The following is a 23,436-nucleotide window of genomic DNA, read 5'->3' as shown; positions in this document are numbered from 1 at the left end:
CTAGCATTGACTCATTGGATTTTTAAATTAACTATTACTAAAATTCACACGAAGCCGGGGCAGCAAGATTTGGACTCAAAGTCACTATCATATCACATTCTGACCTTACATGGATCTACTTTATTCCCCAAACCACCAGTTTTAATTACCACTGGAGGCAATGATATAAGAGAACTTCGACAGGCTTAGAAGGAAGAACTTTGACAGACTGTTGATATGTAAGGAAAACATTTACACACACACACACACACACACACACACACATGCACACGCACACACACACATATATACTCAACCACCTCTATATATAATTGGCTCCCCCAAGTATGGGTTTGGTTATTAATAAAATAGATCATCTTCATGGGGAGGGGGAGCACAGAATGCAATAATACTGGGATGTTTCTTGCATTAGATAAAATAAGGTCAATGTTTTCTTTTAACAAGATTGCACTTTAAATAGTGGAAAAAAAGAGAGAGATTATGTATTAAATAATACGGTACTACCTAAAAAGAATTAATATATTCGTGGCAAGTATTACTATACAAGGAGTTATTGTCAGCTTGTACTGTGACATACGTATTAGAAGCAGGCACTCACTATATACTTAATGGTAGAAAATAGCCACATGAATTTATAATCAAAATGTATAAAAGAGAACCCCACTGACTTACCACCAGGCCACCCCCTCTCCGTAAATGCTTACATTTTCTAAGCCCAGGAGCACAAGAAGTGGAATTGTTGTCATGCCTCCTTGAATCCATTCCTCCAGAGAGACTGTTCCATCATGATCATAGTCAATTTCTTCCATCATTTCATGAAGGATCTGGAGAAGAGGAGATGAGGAAAAACTTGAAATAAATCAGTAAGATAAATTTCATATGACACAACAAAGTATTGCACTGAATTGGTTATGATAAACTGTGACCAGCAGCTAAGTAGAGAGTTGAGGTAAATATCTAAATAACTCGGTACCATGTTAATCCTATTGAGCATATAGTAGCTTTGCTATGATTTCAAAACCCTGACTACTTACACTGATCAGCTTTTATAAATAAACGCTTAACTTATTAAAATTTTGTCACTGGATGGTACAGCTTAAACAGGAAGGTATCTCTAAGCATGAAAGTGATCTTTAATTGCTTTCTCTAGATTACTTTAAAAAATTCAAATATATGCCAGACAATGACAGACCAAATTAACTTCACGGCAAAGAGCTGAAATAATTCTTCGCTAAGTGGTGTGGGGCAGAGGAATTAAGTTGCTTTTAACTGCCTATCAGAACTTAATGGAGCCAAGAAGTTAAACAATCAAATAATTTTTTGATTAGATTTCTTTTCTAAGGAAGACTTGCACAGAGTGTCCTAAAGTGTTCTCCGTAGTGTCTGTTTGTAATATATTTATCTCTCGGCTGCACAGCGCTAATATTAGCTGTTAATTCGAAGGGTTGTTGTGAGGTCAAAGGTGCTAATACATTATAAGTATCTTTGAAGAGTGTCTAGCATATATAGTAAGTGTAATATAGGTGTTGTTAGTGTTATATTAGCAGAAATTATATTTGCTAATATATATTACCCAAACATATTACCCCTGGCTGCTGGGAAGGCAAAGTACCTCCCATCTAATGGCACCAAAGTGGCAAACATGGTAGAATGCAGTGAAGGAAGTAACTCACCACATTTATCTAATATGGAGCTTTTAATCAACTTGAAAAAAGAAAGAAGTACAGAGAGCATTAGAAGAAAAATTTGAAAAGGTGCAATAAATGGAATAACTTGATATGTGGACAGAAGTATTATTTGCCTCAACATCCCTGAACTTAGTGGATTGGTGTCTTTCCTCAGCAAGTTTTTGAAAATCAGATCATTTTCCTTCATTGAAACAAACGTATCTATAGGTAGCGGAAAGAGACTCTTTGGAAAAAAGTGATGTTGAAATAATTATTTCATCACACTCAAAATGAAAGACAAGGGAAATCATTTAGAATTGGGCAAAATGGTATAAGGTCTCATTAAAAGGCCCTCCCCCTTGAAGACACTCTGATGAACTAGCAGAAATGAACAAATGAGGAGAGAAGTAAAACACAGAGTGTTTGTTTCAGAGGGCTGATACTTTCACACTGTACTTAATAAATCTAATGGTAGAACCTGGGTTAGTTTTTAAAAATTCCCTTCGAGGGCATCTCAGTCTACCCTGAGCCATCAACCTGAAATGTACAATTCTCTTTAGTTATTATGCAAACTTACCAGGAGTCAGACAACGTGTACAAATGTACACATGTGTTTGAAATGGGGAGAGCTGCTGAATCATCAGGCAGGATGAGGCAGTTACTATGACAGCAAACAGCCGTCTTTTATCTTTACTCTTTATACTGTCCACAGAAAGGGCAGACTTGTCAGTATGTGTCACAAATGACTAATAATGCTATATAGCTTTTTATTTGTATTTTCCAGTAGGTATTTGTCCTAATTAGACTGCCCAACCACTAACTGTTCCTTCTTTAGAGCATCCAGATCCCTCTTTTCTCAAACCCCCCACCGCCAAATATGGTGATGTGGTGGTGCCTCCTTCTGCGCTCCAAGCTGATTGAAAAAGACCCCCTTCCCTCTATTACTCCAGTGAGGACAAGAGCCTTGATTGATAGGTGAATTATATTCACATGAACATAAAAGTGCATGTATCTTTTACATTTACAATGTTGTGTTTTACATTAACATAACCAGAAAAAGCAGCAGAACTTATGAGTCCTTTGATTTCAGTGAAAATAGTATTAAGATGAATCAAACAGTATTCTTAGAATTAAATACGTTACCATCTACTTTATTATTCCATATGCATACTGCAATTTTGTTAATGATACCCGCCACTCATCATGTGCACAGCATGTGTGTTTCCATGTTCAAAAATAAAAAAAGGAAAAAGAAAAATCAGCTGAGTTAAAACTTGGAAAACCCTAATCCCAGTAAGAAAGGTGCTCTCCCTTTCCATGACACTGCATTGACTTTGTTGTACTTTAACCGCATTAGTTTGCAAAGCAAGGGAAAAGCTATCAGACCGCTCCTATCACATAATCATGCCATTACCGTGCTGTTGACTGCATAAATGTGAATTTATATGGTTAAATAGGCTCTTTGAATTCATACAAAATGTAAACCATTTACATAAAATTGATTTGTATTTACTTAATTAATGTACAATATGCTAAACTTAGTTGGTTTCAAAGAGAAACTAAAATCAATAATATTCTCCCCCAAATATTCCTGTGGCCAAAGTAAAAGTTGTGAATCATGTTTGTTTTAATACACATTTGAATAATGTTGTAGCTTTGGTATAAATCTATTGAAAATAAGAGGTTTTTAATGCTCTTATAGGCATTGTTAGATACTATTTCTTGAAACAATTTGATTAAAGTTTCCTAGCTCAATCTTTAACTAGCTGCAGAGTTTTGGGCAAGTAACTAACATTTTGGGGCCTCCCAGCAAGCCCACTCCTGGGCATATATCCAGACAAAACTATAACTCGAAAAGATATATGCACCCCTATGTTCATAGCAGCACTATTTACAATAGCCAGGACATGGAAGTGACCTAAGTGTCCACCAACAGATGAATGGATAAAGAAGATGTGGTACATATATACAATGGAATATTACTCAGACAAAAAAAGAATGAAATAATGCCACTGGAGCAACATGGATGGAGCTACAGATTATAATACTAAGCGAAGTAAGCCTGACAAAGAGACAAATACCATGATATCACTTATATGTGGAATCTAAAATATGACACAAATGAACTTATCTACAAAACAGAAACAGACTCACAGACATAGCAAACAGACTTGTGGTTGTCAAGGGGGAGGTGGGTGGGGAGGGATGGATTGGGAGTTTGGGGTTAGCAGATACAAACTATTATATATAGAATGGATAAACAACAAGGTCCCACTGTATAGCACAGGTGACTATATTCAATATCCTGTGATAAACCAGAATGGAAAAGAATTTGAAAAAGAATGTGTATATATATATATATATACACATTCTATATTCCCCAAATGGGAATATAGTTTTTTATATATATATATATATATATATATATATATATATATATATATATATATAACTGAATCACTTTGCTGTACAGTAGAAATTAACACAACATTGTAAAGCAACTATACTTTAATAAAATAAATGAAAAAAAATTGGGGGTCTCAATTTCCTCATCTGTAAAATGAATAAAATAGTAGTATCTACCTTGTAGAGTTATGAGCCTTAAATAACACATATGCAAAGATAACAGTGCACTGTGCATAGTAAACCATCATTAGTGTCTTCTTAATCGCCTTCATCCTCTTTTAGATTGAATATTTTAGCTATTTCCATATAAGGAAAATCATGGCGATCATAAAAAACATGTCAGTTCTGACTTTTTTGTGGCATGGTATGACCTTAGCAGTGTCATCAGCAGCTTCTGTTCACCTACACCTATATTAGACTACCATGCAAATTAATTTCCATGAGGAAGAAAAGCAAAAGTTATTATTACTAAGGGCTTCAGAAAACCACATATACTTTTTCTTGTTCAGAATCCACTTCAGCTATTGATTAGAAATAGTAATTTAGAGTTATCAAAAGACATATACACACTATTATATATAAAATAGAAAACTAATAAGGACCTACTGTATAGCACAGGGAACTCTACTCAATACTCTGTAATGACCTATATGGGAAAAGAATCTAACAAAGAGTGGATACATGTATACGTATAACTGAGGCACTTTGCTGTACACCTGAAACTAACACAACATTGTAAATCAACTATACTCCAATAAAAAATTTTTAAAAATCAAATGCCAGTAATATATTAGGATTGCAAAAAAGATGAAAGAGAAAGGGGCCTTCTAGAATGTAGCCAACAGTTAAATCATTCCTATACCTACTGGATTAAGTTCAGTGACGTCCCATTCAAGGTACTCTGCCACATGCATCATCTGACTGATGATATTTTCTAGTTCCTGGAGGAGAGGGAAGGGGAGGGGAGGGAGGGAAGGAAGGAGAAGGAAAATGAATACAAGGTCTTAGTAAGTTCTTCAGCTTTGACTTACAGGAATTGATTTGTTCAACATGTAGCTCAAAAACTAAAGGAGTGAGATGATTAATTTTATATAAAAAGTAAACATATACCTCTGCATTTTAAAGGCCTACTTAACTATACATAAAAGAAGAGTCTAAATATATATTCCTTGGTACTTTGTCTAGAAACCTTCACCAGGAGAGGGCACAACTATACAAAGAAAGGTTTTCTTCCAGGAGAAGATTTTTAAGAAAATTTTTGTTTGTAAAGCAGCATCTGATGAAAGTAGGAACCTGCATATTTTCACAAAAAGCTGTGATTTTTACGTACTGAGTATCCTGACCCCACAGCTTGAAAACAGGTGTGGAAGGGTGGTGGGAGGAAGGGTTTGAGGGCAGCTGAGAGTTTTATTTTTATTCTGATACACTGAGAACGTATACTGACGGTTCTAGCCATTTACTGGTAAAATTTGCTCTGCTAGAGGTGCGTTCAGGTTAAGGTTTGGAGTCTAAGTGCATGCAGAGTTTATTTTATGAGGGGATAGAATTTTAGTCTGAATATTCACATTCTTCTGCTCAACGTCAAGTCTTTGAAGAACTGCTGGTTAATATATATGCCTTGGCTAAATAAATTATAACATTTTTTCATACCGATTTATTTAATGTTTTAATTTTTCTGTATCTTCAGAAAAGATTAAACATACTTTGTGAATGCTAATAATTTTAAGGGTAGTCCGTCCATGACAATTAAAAGCGGTATTTCATAGTATGATAATTTAAAATATAAGAAATATAAAGAATAAGGCTTGAAAGTATATTAATAAAATCTATTCTACTAAAACCTCTGATCTTATGTACGTGGTTAATATGCATAAAATGAAGAAGAAAATATAGTAAAAGAGGGGTTTTTTTTGGGGGGGGGGATTCATGGATCCCTCTGAGAAGCTGATGAAAGCTACACTCTCTCTCTCCAAAAATATATATATGAAATCATGAAAATGTTATATAACACAGGTCATCCCAGAAACAATGCAAATATAAATGTGTTTATTACAGATGTGAAAAATTTTAAACACTAATCCCTTGCAATTAGAGGCTAGAATTTGTGTGTGTGTGTGTGTGTGTGTGTGTGTGTGTGTGTGTGTGTGTGTGTGTGTGTAACTAATCTTCCAGTTACTTTATCTTTGCTTATATATGCCTTAATGGTTTGGAACCGTTAAAGTCTCTGGATATGTTTGGAGGAACAGAAACTATTTTTGGTGGACTATTGTGTACACATGTGGTACTAGATAAGTCATCTAACCTCTCTAAGTTTCCTCAACAGTAAAATGGGTATTCTAATAGTACCTAGTTCACAGAGTTGCTACCAAGATTAAATATGCTGTTATATGAAATACATTTATCTTATCTGGCACAAGTGATCAATAAACATTAACTAGCATTATTAGACATACTGGTCATTTCTCAAAGTATTAATTTTCTTCTGTTGTGTCTCCAGTATATGAACATAGCCTTTAAATTTCAAAGACAAATGATATCAGAAGGTGCGCTTCCTACCTGACAGTGAAGGAAATATCCGGGGGTAGTAAGTTATATGGAGAAAATCACAGAAATTAAATCCAGACCTTTATTTTAAAAAAGACTAATTTAATCATAAACAAACTTATTTATCCTCAGCTCATTGTTTAATATTGGGAATATAGTTATAAATATTGCTAGTAATCTACTATATGTTAACCAAAAAATGGCCAGAGACCAAGAACAGCATTTGACTAAATTTTCTACTCAGCTGCCAACTCATGGCTAAGAGCCTAGTAAAGAAACATTGTTTTAATTTAATTAAAAAGAAAAAGAAAACAAATCTGCATTAAAAATATAATTTGCATTCGTGTAGTCAGAAACGCTACAATAAGCATATTGACATATGTAGAAGAAATCTAAACTTCTAGCCGTGAAATGCTACCAGAAAATGAGCAAATGTATCACGTTGCTTAATATTCCTAAGTGGAAAACTGAACACTACTAGGCACTTAAAAATAACAGCATTTGAAAAATTAGAAAGACCCTAACATAAGAAATCCCACAATCACAGCATCAATTCAGATTGGTGGTCATTTCCTAGAGTAAGAATTATATATTTGTATCTCTCTCTGGAGAAACGAATGCACCATTATCCTACTCAGTGTTACATAAATATGTCTCTAACTTCACTGCTTTGCTTGTAACAGTCTGTTTGAGTTCTGCCATAGAGAGACATATCAGATGATGAGAGAAACTCATTATCAGAAATAATGTTTATTTTAATCAATATTAAATATATCAAAACATTTGTTTTTACATGTACCTATGTACTTCAAAATTTCCATAATGTGACACTTACTCTTTGGTTAATATTCTTATATTACCTTCATAGAACAGGACATGATATAATATACAAAATGTTAAATAGAAAATACATCATTGGTGGAAACTGAGATGGATATATTCAGGAGGCCCTGACTTGAGAACTAAGAGTCTAACTTCTCCTCTGAAAACTGTCAATGATTTGCATATACTACAAATAAAATAAACATTTAATTATTACTTTCTGTGAGATGGTATTTTTCTTCTATTGATTTTTATGAGTAAAATTATAGATAGAGTGCAAGTTGGATTTAAAATCAGATGAGAAGGGAAGTTTGCCAAAGCAGTTTTAAATATAATTACCCATTTCATCAACATATGTGAGTAACAGTACTTAAAAAGTGGGAAAATAATAAAATGATTGAATCAACTTCGTAATTCCTTTAAATTCTACCTGTATTCTTGATATTTTCCTATATATGTATATATATATATATATACACACACACACACATATATATATATATATATATATATATATATATATACACACACATACACACATTTTTTTTCTTTTTAGATCAATGGTCTCATCTTTCTCTTATATTTTATTCAGACAGGGTTGAAGTCTTTTTTATCTTTCTGTACATAAAAAGTCACTTTTTTGTAGTAAAATTATTCAATAGAACAACTGTAATCCTAACAGTTTCCTCAGATCACTTGCTTTCAAAAAGTCAGATGATAAAAATGCTGTGTGAGTGCATGGAAATTATATTGTATCTTCTGTGGTAATAGCTATAAATTTATTCATTGCATTTTTCAGAACAAACTACTTTGAAATTTTCACAGAAAATTTGAAGAAAAAAATTACCGAGCTGTCCAGGAAGCCATTTCCATCCGTGTCATAGAGGCGAAACATAACTAGAAATAAAAGAGGTGTTGAAAAAAAGATTATAGGTGAGTAAGATCAATGCTAGAATAAGGCATATTCTTTAAAATTTATTTTCTGTCAAAAACAAATACTACTAAATCCCTCCCCTCCTCAAAGCAATTGATTTTGGGATCATTTCTCAAGCTTAAAGATGAATTAATCATTAATAAAAATACTGGATATCAGATATAAATTCTACCAATTTTTGTTATATAGCTAGAAAACACTAAAAAGTGCTATTGTTTGTTCAAATTTGTATTACAAGATCATTAAATGGAAATTCAAAATAACAGAAGAGAAGGAATTCAGACATTCAAAGTCTGAATATTAAAGGACAGAGTGGATAAGAAGAAATAACTAATTCAGAGGTCTGGAAATCAATTATAATTTGGAATCTACCATCCACTGTTATGTGAGCTTAGTCAAACGCTGTTTTCTTATCTATAAAATAAGGATAATCACCCTGTCATAAGACACACATTTGTTAGGGATAGGGGTTAAGAGGTACAAACGACTATGCATAAAATAAGCTATAAGGATATACTGTACAAGACAGAAATATAGCCAATACTTTATAATAATTATAAATGGCGTATAATCTTTAAAAACTGTGAATCACTATGTTGCACATCTGAAACTTACATAATGTTGTAAGTCAGCTGGATATATGTATATGTATAACTGATTCACTTTGCTGTACACCTGAAACTAACACAACATTGTAAATCAACTATACTCCAATGAAAATTTTAAAAAAAAAGACACATTTGTTGTGAAAGTGAGACGATACACACAAAGGTGTATCAAAAGCTGTAGGTCACTACACAAATATATAAGCCATTGTTTTGATTAATCCTTAAGCAGTATGGGAAAGGAAAAATTAGTGCAAAATAAGGGAATTTTCCTGATAGGGGATGCAAAGACATAAATGGCATTATTATCATGGGTATAATGGTGTATTTGTTTAAATCGGAGATGTAGTTTCATAGGGTAACCACTCTTTGAACTAATCAAATGAGGAAAAAGACACTATTGGCTCTGTGCTAGGGAGCTCAGGAAAGCAGGATGGCAGAGGTCCATGCCTGGCCTGAGGATTCCCTTGTATAATTCACACACCACCAGGAGACTACAGAAGAGGCTGCAGGTGCCGTTTTGAGATAAACAGAGAAGAATGACACAGCTGTAAAAATAGAGGAGTGGAAATGAGGGTTTGTGTTGGGTTTGTATAATTTCCTGGAGAGTCTTGATGTCTGAAGTCTATAATATCAACCAAAGACATTGACAACTAGGAGACATAATTATGCAATGACCTTAATCTGTAACTCATTGTTATTTTTATATTTAAAAATAAGTATTATATTTCAAAAATTCTAAGATATTTATAAGATGCAAAACTAGTCTGCACATCACTAACAGGAAAAAAATGCTGCCAATCTAGCTAACGTGTTCTATTCACTGTAAAATGGAAACAGACTTTAAAGATGTTGAAATGTAAGTGGAAATGTATACCTATTGAATTAAAGGATAGAATGTTAGGTTTGCTAAAGAATATAAATATCTTGATTTGCAAACCAAGATAACTGTTCTCTGTTATATATTAAATGAGAATAAAATTCAGAAAGAAAGAAAGAAACAAACAAAAAAACTTACCACAACATGGATACTAAGCATTTCAAGATTTTCTAGCATAGCATAAAATGGTAAAAATACCTTTTTAAGTGGCAAAAATTCATACACCATTCAGAGAAGGGGTTAAGTACCAGGAACAAGGCAAGGACTTCCAAAACCTAACTATATTTTAGAATGAGGGATGCTTGTGACTCTGTTAATCCTTATTGGAGTAAATGACTGCTAAACCATTTCATACAGCTCAGGTATATGGACATTTACCTATGTCTACTGGTAAATCTTGTTGGAAACATGAGCTCAAAGACGTACACACAAGTGGGGTGGGTGTGTGGTAACTGTCATTCATTTTGGGCAGCATCTGAAACATCTTCCTAAATTCTGAAAGCCAGACTTTATAAAGCACAATAACAGATGAAAGGCCAGATACCTTCCTTTACTAGCCTGACTTGAAAATAGGGTTTGCACATGACCCAGCCTCTACCAATCAGAAGCACAAGCCCAGATGATTAATCAGATGCTAGTGATCCAAGAAAAAAGGGGCTTCACAGAATCCATGCTGATGAGAGGCAGCAGCAACAGCAGTAATTGAAGAAAGGGGTGTGTGGTAGGGATGGTAGCACTGAAAGGTGCTCTGTCTGTCCACAAAGAAGCAGTAATGGGTTGTCATATGTATAAGAAAAGAGTTATTAAAACTATCTTTACTTACAAATGATATGTTTGTACCATTAGAAAATTCTATTGAATCATCAAAAAGAATTGGAACGTATATGTATACATATTTCATATATATATAAGAATTTACATTATGTATATACGTATTAGAACTTATGTAACTGATATGTTATCTATATCTTATTATTAGAACATATATCATATGTATTATATCTTATATTAGAACTTATATAACTATATAATTAGATCTTATATAACATATAGGTTATATGTTTTATATTAGAAATTATATAATGTATAAATATTAAGACATATGTTTATATATAAATATACATAAGTATATGTATTTAGTGATATGGTCAGATTAAAAAGTCAGTTGCAGTTTTACATACTAGTGAAGAACAATTAGAAAATGAAACATAAAACATATCATTTACAATAACATCCAAAAACCTAAATATATAAGATAAATTTATCAAGAGTTGGACAAGACCTCTGTGCAAAAAATATAAAACTTCACCAAGAAAAATTACAGAAAACCTATATAAATGAAAAGATGTATTATGTTCATGAATTGGAAGATTCAATATCATTAAAATGTAAATTCTCCACAGATTGTTCTATATAACAGATACAATCTCAATAAAAATACCAGTAGCTTTGTTTTAAATATTAACATGGCTGATTCTAAAACTTACATAAAAATAAAAAAGACTTACAATACCCCAAACAACCCTGAAAAGGGAGAACAAATCAGAAGGATTTACATGACCTGACTTCAAGAGTTGCTAAAGATCAAGTGAATCAAGATAGTGACATGCTGACTAAGGGCTACACAAAAGAATAATGGGAAATAGGAATATAGATAGAGATCCACACACTTATGGTCAACGGGGACAAAAGCAATTCAATGAGATAAGAAAAGTCTTTTCAAAAAATGATGATGGAACAGTTGGATGGATATTCATATAAAAAAAAGTACCTTGACCCTTACTTCACACCAAACATAAACATTAGGTCTAACAGAATTTTAACTTTAAAACTAAAATTTTTTGAAACTAAACTTTAACATTAAATCAGCGCTATAAACCTTCTAAAAGAAAATACAGGACAATATCTTCATAACCTCAACATAAGCCAATATGAACCATCAAAGATTTTTTAAAAATAGGTAAATTAAACTTCATCAAAATTGGAACTTCTGCTCATCAAAAAGAAAAAAAGAAGACTATTAAGAAAATAAATAAGCCAGCTGCAGATTTGAAAAAAAATTTTCAGAACACATATATCTAACAAAGGACTTGTTTCTACAATATGTGAGCAAACCCTAGCTCAGTAATAAAATAGCAAACAATCCAATTAGTAAAGAGGCAAAAAATCGAACAGATGCTTCAAAAATGGAAGAGAGGTGAGTAGTCAGTCATAACAAAGTACTCAACATCATCAATCGTAAAGAAAATGGAAATTTAAACCACAATTAGAGACCATCATATGCCTTCTAAAAAGACTCCAGAATTCAAGTTTTTTCCCCAAGACCAGTCTACCAAAGCTGCTTACCTTCTCAGCCTCTCAGGTGCCTAAGAATTTACAGTTTAAAAATACTGGCAAAAGCCTGGCTCCCTGCTCCCAGAAATTTAACCCACAAATCCAACTTGCCTTGATAATTTCCTAAAATTTACAAACAGATTTTTTAAAAAAAAAATTGAGTTTAAATGTTCTAGTTGTTTCTAGCAGAAAAGTTGGTCTGAGAACACTTTACTGTTGTATGAAGTAGAAGCCCTAGTATATTTTTATATTAATTTCTACACACATTAATAGGAGTTAATGGCTATCTATAAATCCTGTCTAATTCACCAAGGAACAAAGTTGGAGAACTTTAAGTTCTAGTTAATAATTATAGCAATAATAAAAACAGTATAGATATATTGAACACTAAGTATCTTGTAGTCTAAATCTCACCAATTATAAATCAATGATAAAACTTTCCTTTGATTCCGATGCGAGAGAGGAATTCTAGAACTTTAGTTTTCAGAGGTAAGTCTACTTTCCTAATTTAAAATTGTAGTGGGGTCATGCAAAACAAGAAATATTGAACACACATAGTTACATTGCCTTTCTAATGAAGGTCCACTACAGTAACAGTAAGGGATGAAACAGGCATAAACCCACAAGTACAAAGAAAACGTGAGAGGAGACAAGAAAAATAAAATTTTAGAAGCTGGAAAACATATGGTGTCCGATGTAGAAACCTGAGAAATATAGACGTAAGCTGGTGGTAAAGAGGAGGCGCAGATTCACACAGAAAAGGAAACATAATCTTCATGAAAAGAAATTAGACCTTTAAACACTACCCCTCACGGCTTGCACCTGAGGGTATGCCAGCCCTCTACCTTAAAGAAGACTGGATCTTTGAGCTTTTTAGCAGTCAAGCGACAGGGACTCTGAGTTCAGGGTACTCAGGCATTCTGATGGTAGGGGTCCAATACCAAAGAGTGTAATCATGTGAAAATGGATATACTGAACATTGAGAAATGTTAAGTCCCCTTGCTCATCTCTAATGAGTCAGACTTAAACCTCATCTACCCACCCACCTACCCACAACCACCAAGTAGTTGTTTCAAAACGAAGTAATTTGGAAGAAACCAGCAAAGCAGGGAGACGGGAACCTTATAAATAAGAGGAAAGATTCAATCCATAAATAAGAATAATAGCAAATAAGGATGGTGCTGACAACAAAAAGGATTCTCTGTGAAGTGAAAACTATGCTAGAAAGAGAAAAAAAAAAAAAGTCGTCCTAGATGTAGAAGATGTACCAGATGTCAAATGAAAGACATAAAAGAAAAGAAGTTGGAAAACAGGAAAATTAAAAAATATAATAAGTCAAAGTTCTGTCATGGAGTTTGAACATCTAATAATAGTGATTTCAGAAAGACTGAACAAGTAAAATAAAGGAGAAGGTAACTAACAATGAAAAGATGAAGGAATAGATGGAGAGCACAAGTTTCCAAACCAGAATTTATGGTGGAGGATTTAGGAATTAGTTAGTTATACAGGAATTAAGAAACTAATCAAATAAAGAGAAAAAAAAAAGCAGTTATTAACACCACAGAAAATAAAAATTGTTTGGCTTGGTAAGCCTATAGAACCTTTCCCTTTTAAAAGCATATCTGAATAATACTGATAAAATTAATAGTGATCCTCAAACATTATAATAAGACTATTTTTTCCTTAGAATTTAAAAGTAAAGTTAGTCTCCAAGGTCAAGTGAATCACTGAACAAAGAGGTTTTATTTTTAAAACCAACATATAAGGATATAGATTTTTAGGTGCAAAAATAATTTAAGCCCAATATTAAAATTATTCTGTCAACATGATAGCTTCCAAAGGTGGGTACCTCTTAAAAAGTTACAAACCAGTTTAACCCACATTTTTTCTATTTTTATGCTCATGCAATTACACTTTATATAGAAACAATTATGTGCCCACACACATGAATTTGGTTAAAAGCTCAAAGGAAAGGCACATTACACAATATGAGGGCAATTCTTTATATCTAGAATTTGTTTCTTTTCCAAAAGATGTGCAAGTTTTTAATCTATTTTCCCATAGAATATGTTTTTGTACTTTGTATAATATGTTATTGATATGAAAATATTATTATGGAAATTGTTTTTAAAGATTATAAAGTATATATTTTAAAAAGCATTTAAGCCAGAATTTGTTTAACTCACAATTTTTTACTGTTTTATGTATTTGAAGACCTATCTAATAAACCACAAGGGCAGAGGTGAAAATCATTTGTTTGGAGTTTTTTACATCTAATATAATGGTGTTATACTTTCTTCTTTTCTCCACAGAAGAAACAATAGGGCTTCCCTGGTGGCGCAGTGATTGAGAGTCCGCCTGCCCATGCAGGGAACATGGGTTCGTGCCCCGGTCCGGGAGGATCCCACATGCCGCGGAGCGGCTGGGTCCGTGAGCCATGGTCGCTGAGCCTGCGCGCCCGAAGCCTGTGCTCCGCAACAGGAGAGGCAACAGTGAGAGGCCCGCGTACCGGAAAAAAAAAGAAACAATAATCTAAACAAGGAAAGGCAGCTTTTCAAAATAAAAAGGGCACCTATACAGCAGGTCAGAAATCATACATTTTAGTCACAGATAGCTAAACTGGTGGTGTAATTAATAACCAGTCTCTCTGGGCTTTAAATGTTTCATTGACAATATAGGAAGGTTAACTAGATGATATTTGAGGACTTTTCAATATTAAATTTCAGTGGTTCTAAGATTAATACTAGACAGAGCCGTAACTTTAACATACAGGGTAGTCCTCATTATCTGCATGTCAACTGTGTATTTTTCTGGACATTTTCCTATTGATTTCTTTTTAGTGATATATTTTCAGTAACTGTAAGCTAACTTAAAGTTATTCTAGCTAAGTCATTAATAATTTGATAAACTCTAATCCCAATGTGAATGCCACATTTATACTTTTAAATAAAAGTATAAAATTAGTAATATTTGATGCCTTCAATAATTCACATTATCTTCCTCTTGTCAAGCACCCATAGACTTCAATACAGTTCCATTTAACTAGCATTTATTGAGCATCTATCTTTTGAAAAACACACATATATAAGTGGTAGGTGCTAGAGTGGGAAGTTACACACAGTGCAATGGTACAAGGAAGGAGAGTAAAATAATCTGATTAGAGATGGCAAGAGGACTCATGATGTGAGCTTAGGCTTCAAGTGTAGACTGGACTGGATCTGATATACACTGGGAAAGATATACACCCCTAGCAAATGCACATTATAAGCAAAGGCATGAAGGTGGAAAAGTTCAGGGTTTGTCTGATAATTAAAAAGTAGATTCATATGACTGGGACTTTTTTGTGCAGGTCATAGCCAAATGCAAGACTGGCCAAGTAGGTTGGGGTCAAATTGTGGAGCCAGATTAGTTTATGGATGCTAAGTTAAGGACTTACTTTGATGTATTATTCAATAGGGAACTACAAAAGGGACACATGCTTCCTGAGTCAGAAGAAGAGGAAAGAACAGGTATAGAAGTTGACAAGTTTTAGGCAACATGAGAGAAAGCTATAGAATTTACAGCTAATGAGTGAGATGATGATTAATTAAGTAGGTGTTTGAAGTAACAAAGCATCTGAATGAACTTTTAACTAGAAGAAGTCAATGACCAGAGAAACACTGAAGGCACTGAAGGCCAGCTGAGGTTTTGAGAAGAGTTCTAATCCACAGAATTATATTATCATTTCACAAAATCTCTGGCAGCTCAGTATATGAGCAAATAAATTGGATGTTCAAAACTAAGTGAGAAGGAATGATTGACCTCACGAATTACGGGGTCAGTCTACATTTGAAGGGGTGGGAGGCCCAAAAGCAGCAAGCAAGTTTAGGAGGAAGTGAAGCGGTCAAGGGGCAAGAATTCTTAACTTACTTTTTTTTTTTTTTTTGCGGTACGCGGGCCTCTCACTGTTGTGGCCTCTCCCGTTGCGGAGCACAGGCTCCAGACGCGCAGGCTCAGAGGCCATGGCTCACGGGCCCAGCCGCGGCATGTGGGATCTTCCCAAACCGGGGCACGAACCCGTGTCCCCTGCATCGGCAGGCGGACTCTCAACCACTGCGCCACCAGGGAAGCCCATTAACTTACTTTTATTTCATTTAACATTCACATAAATGTGAAGGAATTTATGTGAGCAAATATTGGTTCATTTAATTATCATAGCAAACATACAAGATAGACATTATTATGATCCCAATTTTACAGCTGGGGAAGCTGAGGCCTGAGAGGTTTTAACAATGTGCCTGGGTCACTCAGATAGTAAGGGTCAAAGCTAAGATTCATTCAGTTAGTGAAGTGAAGGGTCCAGGCTCCTGCGTATTGTGCTATGCTATATTTAAACTCAAAGCAGAAAAGTAAAAAGTTACGTGAGCTTAGGCTGTGGTCAAAGCAAAATACTAGAATTTAAATTTATAGAATAAGAGCAGTCTTTGGGAATTAAAAGACTTGGGGTATTGCAACAAAAGTGGGTGACTGAAATAAAATGGAGTTGAGGTCACAGTATTTGAGGAATCTAAGGAGACTCAAAGAGGGATGTATTGAATGGCCCTCCATAAAGTACTGTAGTGGGCTTAAGGTGAAGAGGGCAAACCAGACCTGGTACAATGTTCTTATCTATGCACCTCGATGGTTGGTAACTTCCACCAAGACAAAAATAGAATTCCTCCACAACTTCAGGACACACACACATGCACGCACACATACTTTCCAAGGGTTCGTGGGAACAGGTAAATAAATACCTTCTACTTGACAGGGCCTCAGCACTGGCAAAGACCACAGGGAGGCATTAGGATTGAGTCAAAGACTGAGTGAAGGAAAGCAAGTTGAAGAAATGGCATATAATCAGTGGAAAGTTCAAAAGCGTTTGTTTGTTAGTTTCCTTTCAATGAAAAAAGAATGCTTAATTCTAAACATTTTGTAAATGCCTGGCAGAAAAGAGAGGTGGGGGAGATTAGAAGGGGCAGTAAGCACTGAATAGATTTATAAAACATTGTTTTTTGGGGAAAAAATATTTAAAACATGTCATTAATTTATCTAATAACCCAGGTAAAAGAACGTATCAAATAATGCCATCAATTCCAAGAACAATTGTAGTTTCAGATGAATTATGTGTGTGTGTGTGTGTGTGTGTTTTCATTGGACTGAAGGAACTGCATAAACCAATGCTTCTCAAAATGTGGTCCCTGCAACATCAGCATGACCTGAAATGAAAACTCTGAAGTCCTATTCCAGGCTTGCTGAATCACATATACTCAAGTTGGGGCAGAGCAAGCTGTGTGTTCATAAGCCCTGCAGGTGATTCTTATGTGCGATAAAGTTCAAGAACCTCTGGCCTAAGACAACATGTCTGTACTCCTTTCTGCTTAGCTGCTTAGAAATTGAGATTCAAAAACATCACTCACCTGCAAAAGTTAACTATATTAGATGCTTGACTATATCTACTTCTGTGTTAATTTTAATTATTTTCTTCTCTTCTTTCCTCTAGTATATATTATGTTTAATAAGTCATAACCATTTTGGAAATATATATTAAATGAACAACCATTAGATTTCTTTAAAGACATTGAAAAAATTTTAGAATCTATAACTATAATATACTATATGAATGTTAGGAATTTGTAAACAAGCAACTGTAGAAGGGAAAAATGTATAAGTACATAGCTAAGAAGCTGGGCGAAAGAAATGGATTCTGATTTAACTGATGTAGGAAAAAGCCTGGCATTTAGAAAACAAACCAACAAACACAAGCTCCAGATGAGTAAGGACCAGGTTAAGGTCCTCCACACTTGAGGAGAGTAGAGAAGAAAAGTAGAACAGAGCTAGAACCTTAATGAGTTTCTGAAATTGAAATGCATTTTCTTTCAAGAGTCTGGTGAAAATCACAGAAGTAATGCCAGGTGGTAACAAGTCTGTCTATGCAGGAAGTCTAAAGAAATGAATGGTATAAGCTCGAAAAAGAGCTGGAAAACTTAAAGAACCGAGGGAAGGAGATTGATAACACTGAAGAGAGGTAAGTGGCAGGTCAGGTTCAACTTGATTCATCAAGTGTTTCTGAATCACTCGCGGGTTAACATTATGGCTGGCAACTGTGGACGAGGACTGCTGAGACACAGATTCACACTGAGAACTTACAACATACCTCTTAGGAATTCTACCTTAAAAACAAAATACTTGCAGTTGACCTAAAAATAATTAAACTGGATCACAAAGACCATGTTGGGGAGAAGTAATGGTGTCTTTATTTATTCTCAGACCTGGAATAGAATCTTTGTTTTGTTTTGTTTTTTTGCGGTACGCGGGCTTCTCACTGTTGTGGCCTCTCCCGTTGCGAAGCACAGGCTCCGGACACACAGGCTCAGGGGCCATGGCTCACGGGCCTAGTCGCTCCGCGGCATGTGGGATCCTCCCGGACCGGGGCACAAACCCGTGTCCCCTGCATCAGCAGGCGGACTCTCAACCACTGCGCCACCAGGGAAGCCCGAATCTTTGTATTTTTAAAATCATCCCAAACACAGTCCTAATAACACCTGAGAAAACTTTCTCTCTGGCCATTACTTCAATAAAAATTCACTAAACATTAATATTTATTTTGGAATGAGAGAGATTTCTGTAGGTTCTTAGGAAAACAAATAAATCTTGAAATGCAAATATTCAACATTTAGAACTAATAAATATGTATTTAAAGAATGATGTTAATATGGTTTATTCATAACTTAAGCAGGTGTTACTATTAAATAATCATATTACATTAAATTCTTTATTAGTAAGAGAAATATTATCGAAAGTTACTGTTAAACTAAACATGCTACCCAGTCATAATTCTGAGGTGTCACAATACTCTACATTTACTTTAGAAATGTCAAATTTAGGATTCATTATCTTTACTATCATTTCAGTAGCAAAAAAAATTTAATTCATTTTAATGATATCTAATACAATCAGGTTAATCAGCTTATTGAACAAACCACCAGCTCTGTAATTAGCAAGGGCTTTGGAGATAGAATAGATTATTAAATGACGGGGCTTGCAGTAAAGGTTTGAAAAATATTTTCTTGCCTTGCAATGAGTACAGTTTGCCACCAGAGAGAGCTCAGTTACTGTATTTTATTAAAGAGAGCACTTATTTCCTTTCAACTAGATTGAAATTCTCTATCTGAAACGCCTGCTACATGGTAAAAGAAAAAAAAGCTATTGTTTAATTATTTATAATATTCAGTCAACTTCTAGAAATGAAACTCTCATGCTTGGCATTTAAGAAATTATTTGTCCACGGCAACGAAAGTTAGTGCAGAAGGTTTCAAGGAAGATTTCCAGAGAGAAAGGCTCAGGTTGCCTGTGGATAGTGAACCCTTTTTCTGCTTAATGGGAAGACCTCCTACATACTAGAAATAAGTGTATTTTCAAAACAACACAAAGGATACTTTTCAATATCATCTGGTTACCAAACTGAGCAAATTCAAAAACAAAAACCATCAATTGATAAACATGCTCAAGAAATACTCAGTAATAAATGGACCTTGATCAATAATAACCTAAAATTGATAGATTCTTAGTATCTTTTAATTGTCTGATTTTCAATTGGAGGATTTTTTTATAATTATTAACCAAGGTCACGTTACTTAATAAGAATGTAAACAACCACAGTATATACAATTTTAAGTTTGTCAATATCCAGTCCTATCCCCCCACCCCAACCGTGATAAGTAAACTAAATGAAGAAACACATACACTCCAGTTTATCCTCAGGTCTTCCTCTTTCAAGGAGAGACAGGTAACAGACAATATCCTTCAGGTGGATTACTTCTGGGGAACACGTATTTGCTGGAGAGGTACGGGGAGAGGTGATGGCACCTTTATTCATTCTCAGACCTGGAAAAAAAGATTTGTCTTCATATACTTAAAAATATTCACAGTGCTCTCAAACAAAAACCAACAAAGGAAATAGAGAGATAATGCCTAGACCATGTAGAGAAACTGTGTACTTCTGAGGCGTGAAATAACCAAATTCTTCGGTCTCTAGTATAACAGAGACAGACATTCTATGATTCTTTTAAGTAATGGAGAGTTCTTTGGGATTTGGGGACATAGGGACTGCTCTGCCTACTCACTGGATGGTGTTCGGGCCAGAATCCTATCGCCCAGAGTTAGTTGGTAGACAGATTTCAAAGCATGAAGAACTACTTTCCTATTCCACTTTTCTCTGCCTTAGGCAGTGACAGCTGTGAATCAGCTGGGAAGACTGAAAAATGGTCTTTCACAAAAAACTGAAGAAATGTGAGTCTGTCCCAATATGATTTATATATTGATGGTCAGGAATCATTCATACATAAAAACATGTATTTATGTCAAACGGTTGCCAGCACCGTGAATAAGACATCCTTTTTGCCATCAAGGAATCTGCCCATGAATAAGAGAGAAAGAGAACATAAACAAAAATCTGGATAAACATGACAGATTTAATTAGAGAGGTAAGAACATACAACTGTAGTTTGGTTTTAATATGGTCCATACTTTATTTATTACATCCATTCATTGTGCCTATTCCAAGACAAGGGTAGAGAACCTGAATATCTGTTCACAACAGCTGACGACTGCAGAGTATCTGATAATTAAATCGAAACTCTTTCACAATAAATAGTTCCATCCTACAGAGAAGTCTCTGAAACCAGATCATATGTATCTGACAAGACCTCACGGTAACACCCCAATTACCCTTTGAGGTCTATTTGGCCATATAAAAGGTATGTGGGTTAGATGGCTGATGGGCTGAATGGCTACTTGATTCCTAATTAACCAGGAGTTACTGGAATGCAGGGAATAATCTTAACCAAATACAGTTCTACAAGCCTGTCATTCATCTGGCATTCATCAGCACACCTCCACCTGACCACATCTCTTGCTCTGGTCTATCTCTTTCCATGTATAACTTTGATTGAACACCTGTGATTTCCTTCAGCCATTTCAAGATATCCAGGAGTATAATTTAATGCATGCTGAAAAGCCAGCAGTTAATTAGTTTAGTAGTCACAATGTTACTACTAATAAAATGTACCATTTATTGAATGTACACTATGTGGCAGGAACCATGCTGGGCACTTGAACATGTATCATTTCAGTTAATTCTCCCATTAACCCTGTGAGGGGAGATTGCATTAATCCCATTTTACAGATGAGAAACAGGCTTAGGGAGATGAACTGCCCAGCGTTTCATAACTAGAAACTTTATCCTTTTTATTCTTCACTAATAGCTTATAGATTATTTTTGTTCAAGGCCAATAGTAAGGAAAAGTAAGAAAAACAGTTTACATCTTAATCCAGCACAAATAACACACACACACACACACACACACACACACACACACACACACACACACTAGTAGGTTTCATAACTGTGCCAATGTTTTCTGTGTTAACCTATTCTCTTCTTTTTTATTCCATTCTTAAAATTCTGTCAAAGACCCCTTAAACTGAGTTCATTACCCACCATGGGCCACAATTGACAGTTTGAAAAACAATGCTTTACATCTTTCATTTTTTTACCAAAGTCTTCTTTATTTCAAATACATCTCTATGCTTCACATTGATTCCACTTCTGTTTATAGTTATTGAAAAAGATACATATATATACATACACATATTATAAATGGATTTCCTCCCTTAACAAAAGTGTCACTGTATATCTGATACAAACTAACATAGTCACTTTTATAAACCAAAGGCAGAGAACAGAAGACAATCCTGAGCTTTGAAAAGAAAATACCTGACTAATTCTAACTAATCATCTAAAGCCTAGCCAGCTGCAGAAATAAGCAGTTTCAACTTATGATAAAAGACATTTTGGCACTGATCCTTCACATGACCATAACTTCCAGACTCGGAGAACACAGCCCTTGAATTATGGTTGGATAAACTATGACCTAACCCATCCTGCCTGATGAGCTAATCCTCTCTTCTATGCTCCCCGCTTATGGTACTGAAATGATTTAATCAGCTTGATTTAACTCTTTTATACGAAAACTCAGCGTAAAACAAGAATAAAAAGCATGTATCATCACATTCATTTGAAAGAATGCCAAAAGGTATACATTTGCACTTATATATATTCACTTATGATCATTTGTATATATAAAATGAAGGTTATGGTATTTCATTATCAATTTTCATAATACTAAACACAAACATTTGGAAAATATGAGTATCATAATTTTGTTTGCCTTTCCTGTATGTAATGTACATACTGAATATGAACATTAATGTATAATTTCAACTTAACACTACTTTTGAACAAGAAACATGTTACTACACTAAAATTATTTTGTTTGACAAAATGAGTTGACTATTTGCCATTTTCTGTTCATGAGAGGTTGTAAACAAAAAGTTGTATCATGAACTGAACTGTGTCATAGTTTAACATTTAAAAGAATTTAAAGGTTACTTTAAAAAGAAATTATGGGCATGTATGACAACACACAATGAAAAACTAATCAGTTTTTCCTTAAGTGCAATTTCAGCTAAATTTGAGAGGTAAAACATATACTTTTCACAATGATTTATAGGGTGCATCAGAGAAAGAAAAATAAAATGTCAATGAGCTTTTCCACAATTACTTTACAACAAAACAATTATAGAGCTGCACCACTAAATCTTGACGTGTTGCGTTGAAAAAGCTCATAGGTTTGTTTCAGCTCCTAACCGCCTACCCTAGATCAGCCCACTTTCTCTTAAGTGGTGAAAATGTTTCCTTATATTTTCACTTAATATTTTGAGAGCAGGCCCTAGGGCCTCAATCTGTCTTCAGAGAGGTTGTTTTTACACCCTATTCTAACCCTTTCAAAATTTTTTTTTCCTGTCCCTAAACTTGGCTATAGCTCTTTCCCAGTATTTACCTCCCTCTAGGAAAGTTCACTTCCCAGAAGAAAAGTCCTTTTCCTTTTAAGCAGTTTGTGCTAAGGCTTATACAGGACACACACGAGACCATGTAACTGGCAAACAGGACATAGCAAGCCTGGTTTCTTGGCTGCAGCTCCTCAAGGAAACGAGATGGTAAATGGAATCTTACACTTCTCTTTAGCAGTAATAGCCTCTGAAGAAGAGGTTCAAAAGTCTACTTCCCTTGGGACTTCCCTGGTGGTGCAGTGGTTAAGAAACCATCTGCCAATGCAGGGGACACGGGTTCGAGCCCTGGTCCGGGAAGATCCTACATGCCCCAGA

At 34.7% G+C, this 23,436-nt stretch overlaps 2 protein-coding genes across 2 annotated transcripts in view; both read right to left on the bottom strand.

Annotated features, from left to right (window-relative positions):
• The window catches only part of LOC101327464 (diacylglycerol kinase beta), a 505,632-nt gene extending 504,814 nt beyond the window's left edge, over window positions 1-818 (bottom strand). Inside the window, exon 1 of the mRNA XM_073809660.1 lies at window positions 705-818. Coding sequence (XP_073665761.1) covers window positions 705-812 — 108 coding nt within the window. The 5' untranslated portion in view covers window positions 813-818. The remainder of the gene's footprint in view (window positions 1-704) is intronic.
• Window positions 819-4,918: 4,100 nt separating this feature from the next.
• LOC141279616 (diacylglycerol kinase beta-like) overlaps window positions 4,919-23,436 on the bottom strand; it is a 138,666-nt gene continuing 120,148 nt past the window's right edge. Inside the window, exons 4-6 of the mRNA XM_073810160.1 lie at window positions 19,954-20,094; window positions 8,287-8,336; window positions 4,919-5,014 (exon numbers count right to left, since the gene is read on the bottom strand). Of these exons, the coding sequence (XP_073666261.1) occupies window positions 4,919-5,014; window positions 8,287-8,336; window positions 19,954-20,094 (287 nt within the window). The remainder of the gene's footprint in view (window positions 5,015-8,286; window positions 8,337-19,953; window positions 20,095-23,436) is intronic.

Source organism: Tursiops truncatus, chromosome 9, assembly GCF_011762595.2.
Source record: "Tursiops truncatus isolate mTurTru1 chromosome 9, mTurTru1.mat.Y, whole genome shotgun sequence".
Lineage (NCBI taxonomy): Eukaryota > Metazoa > Chordata > Mammalia > Artiodactyla > Delphinidae > Tursiops > Tursiops truncatus.
This window is presented reverse-complemented; position numbering and strand designations above follow the sequence as displayed.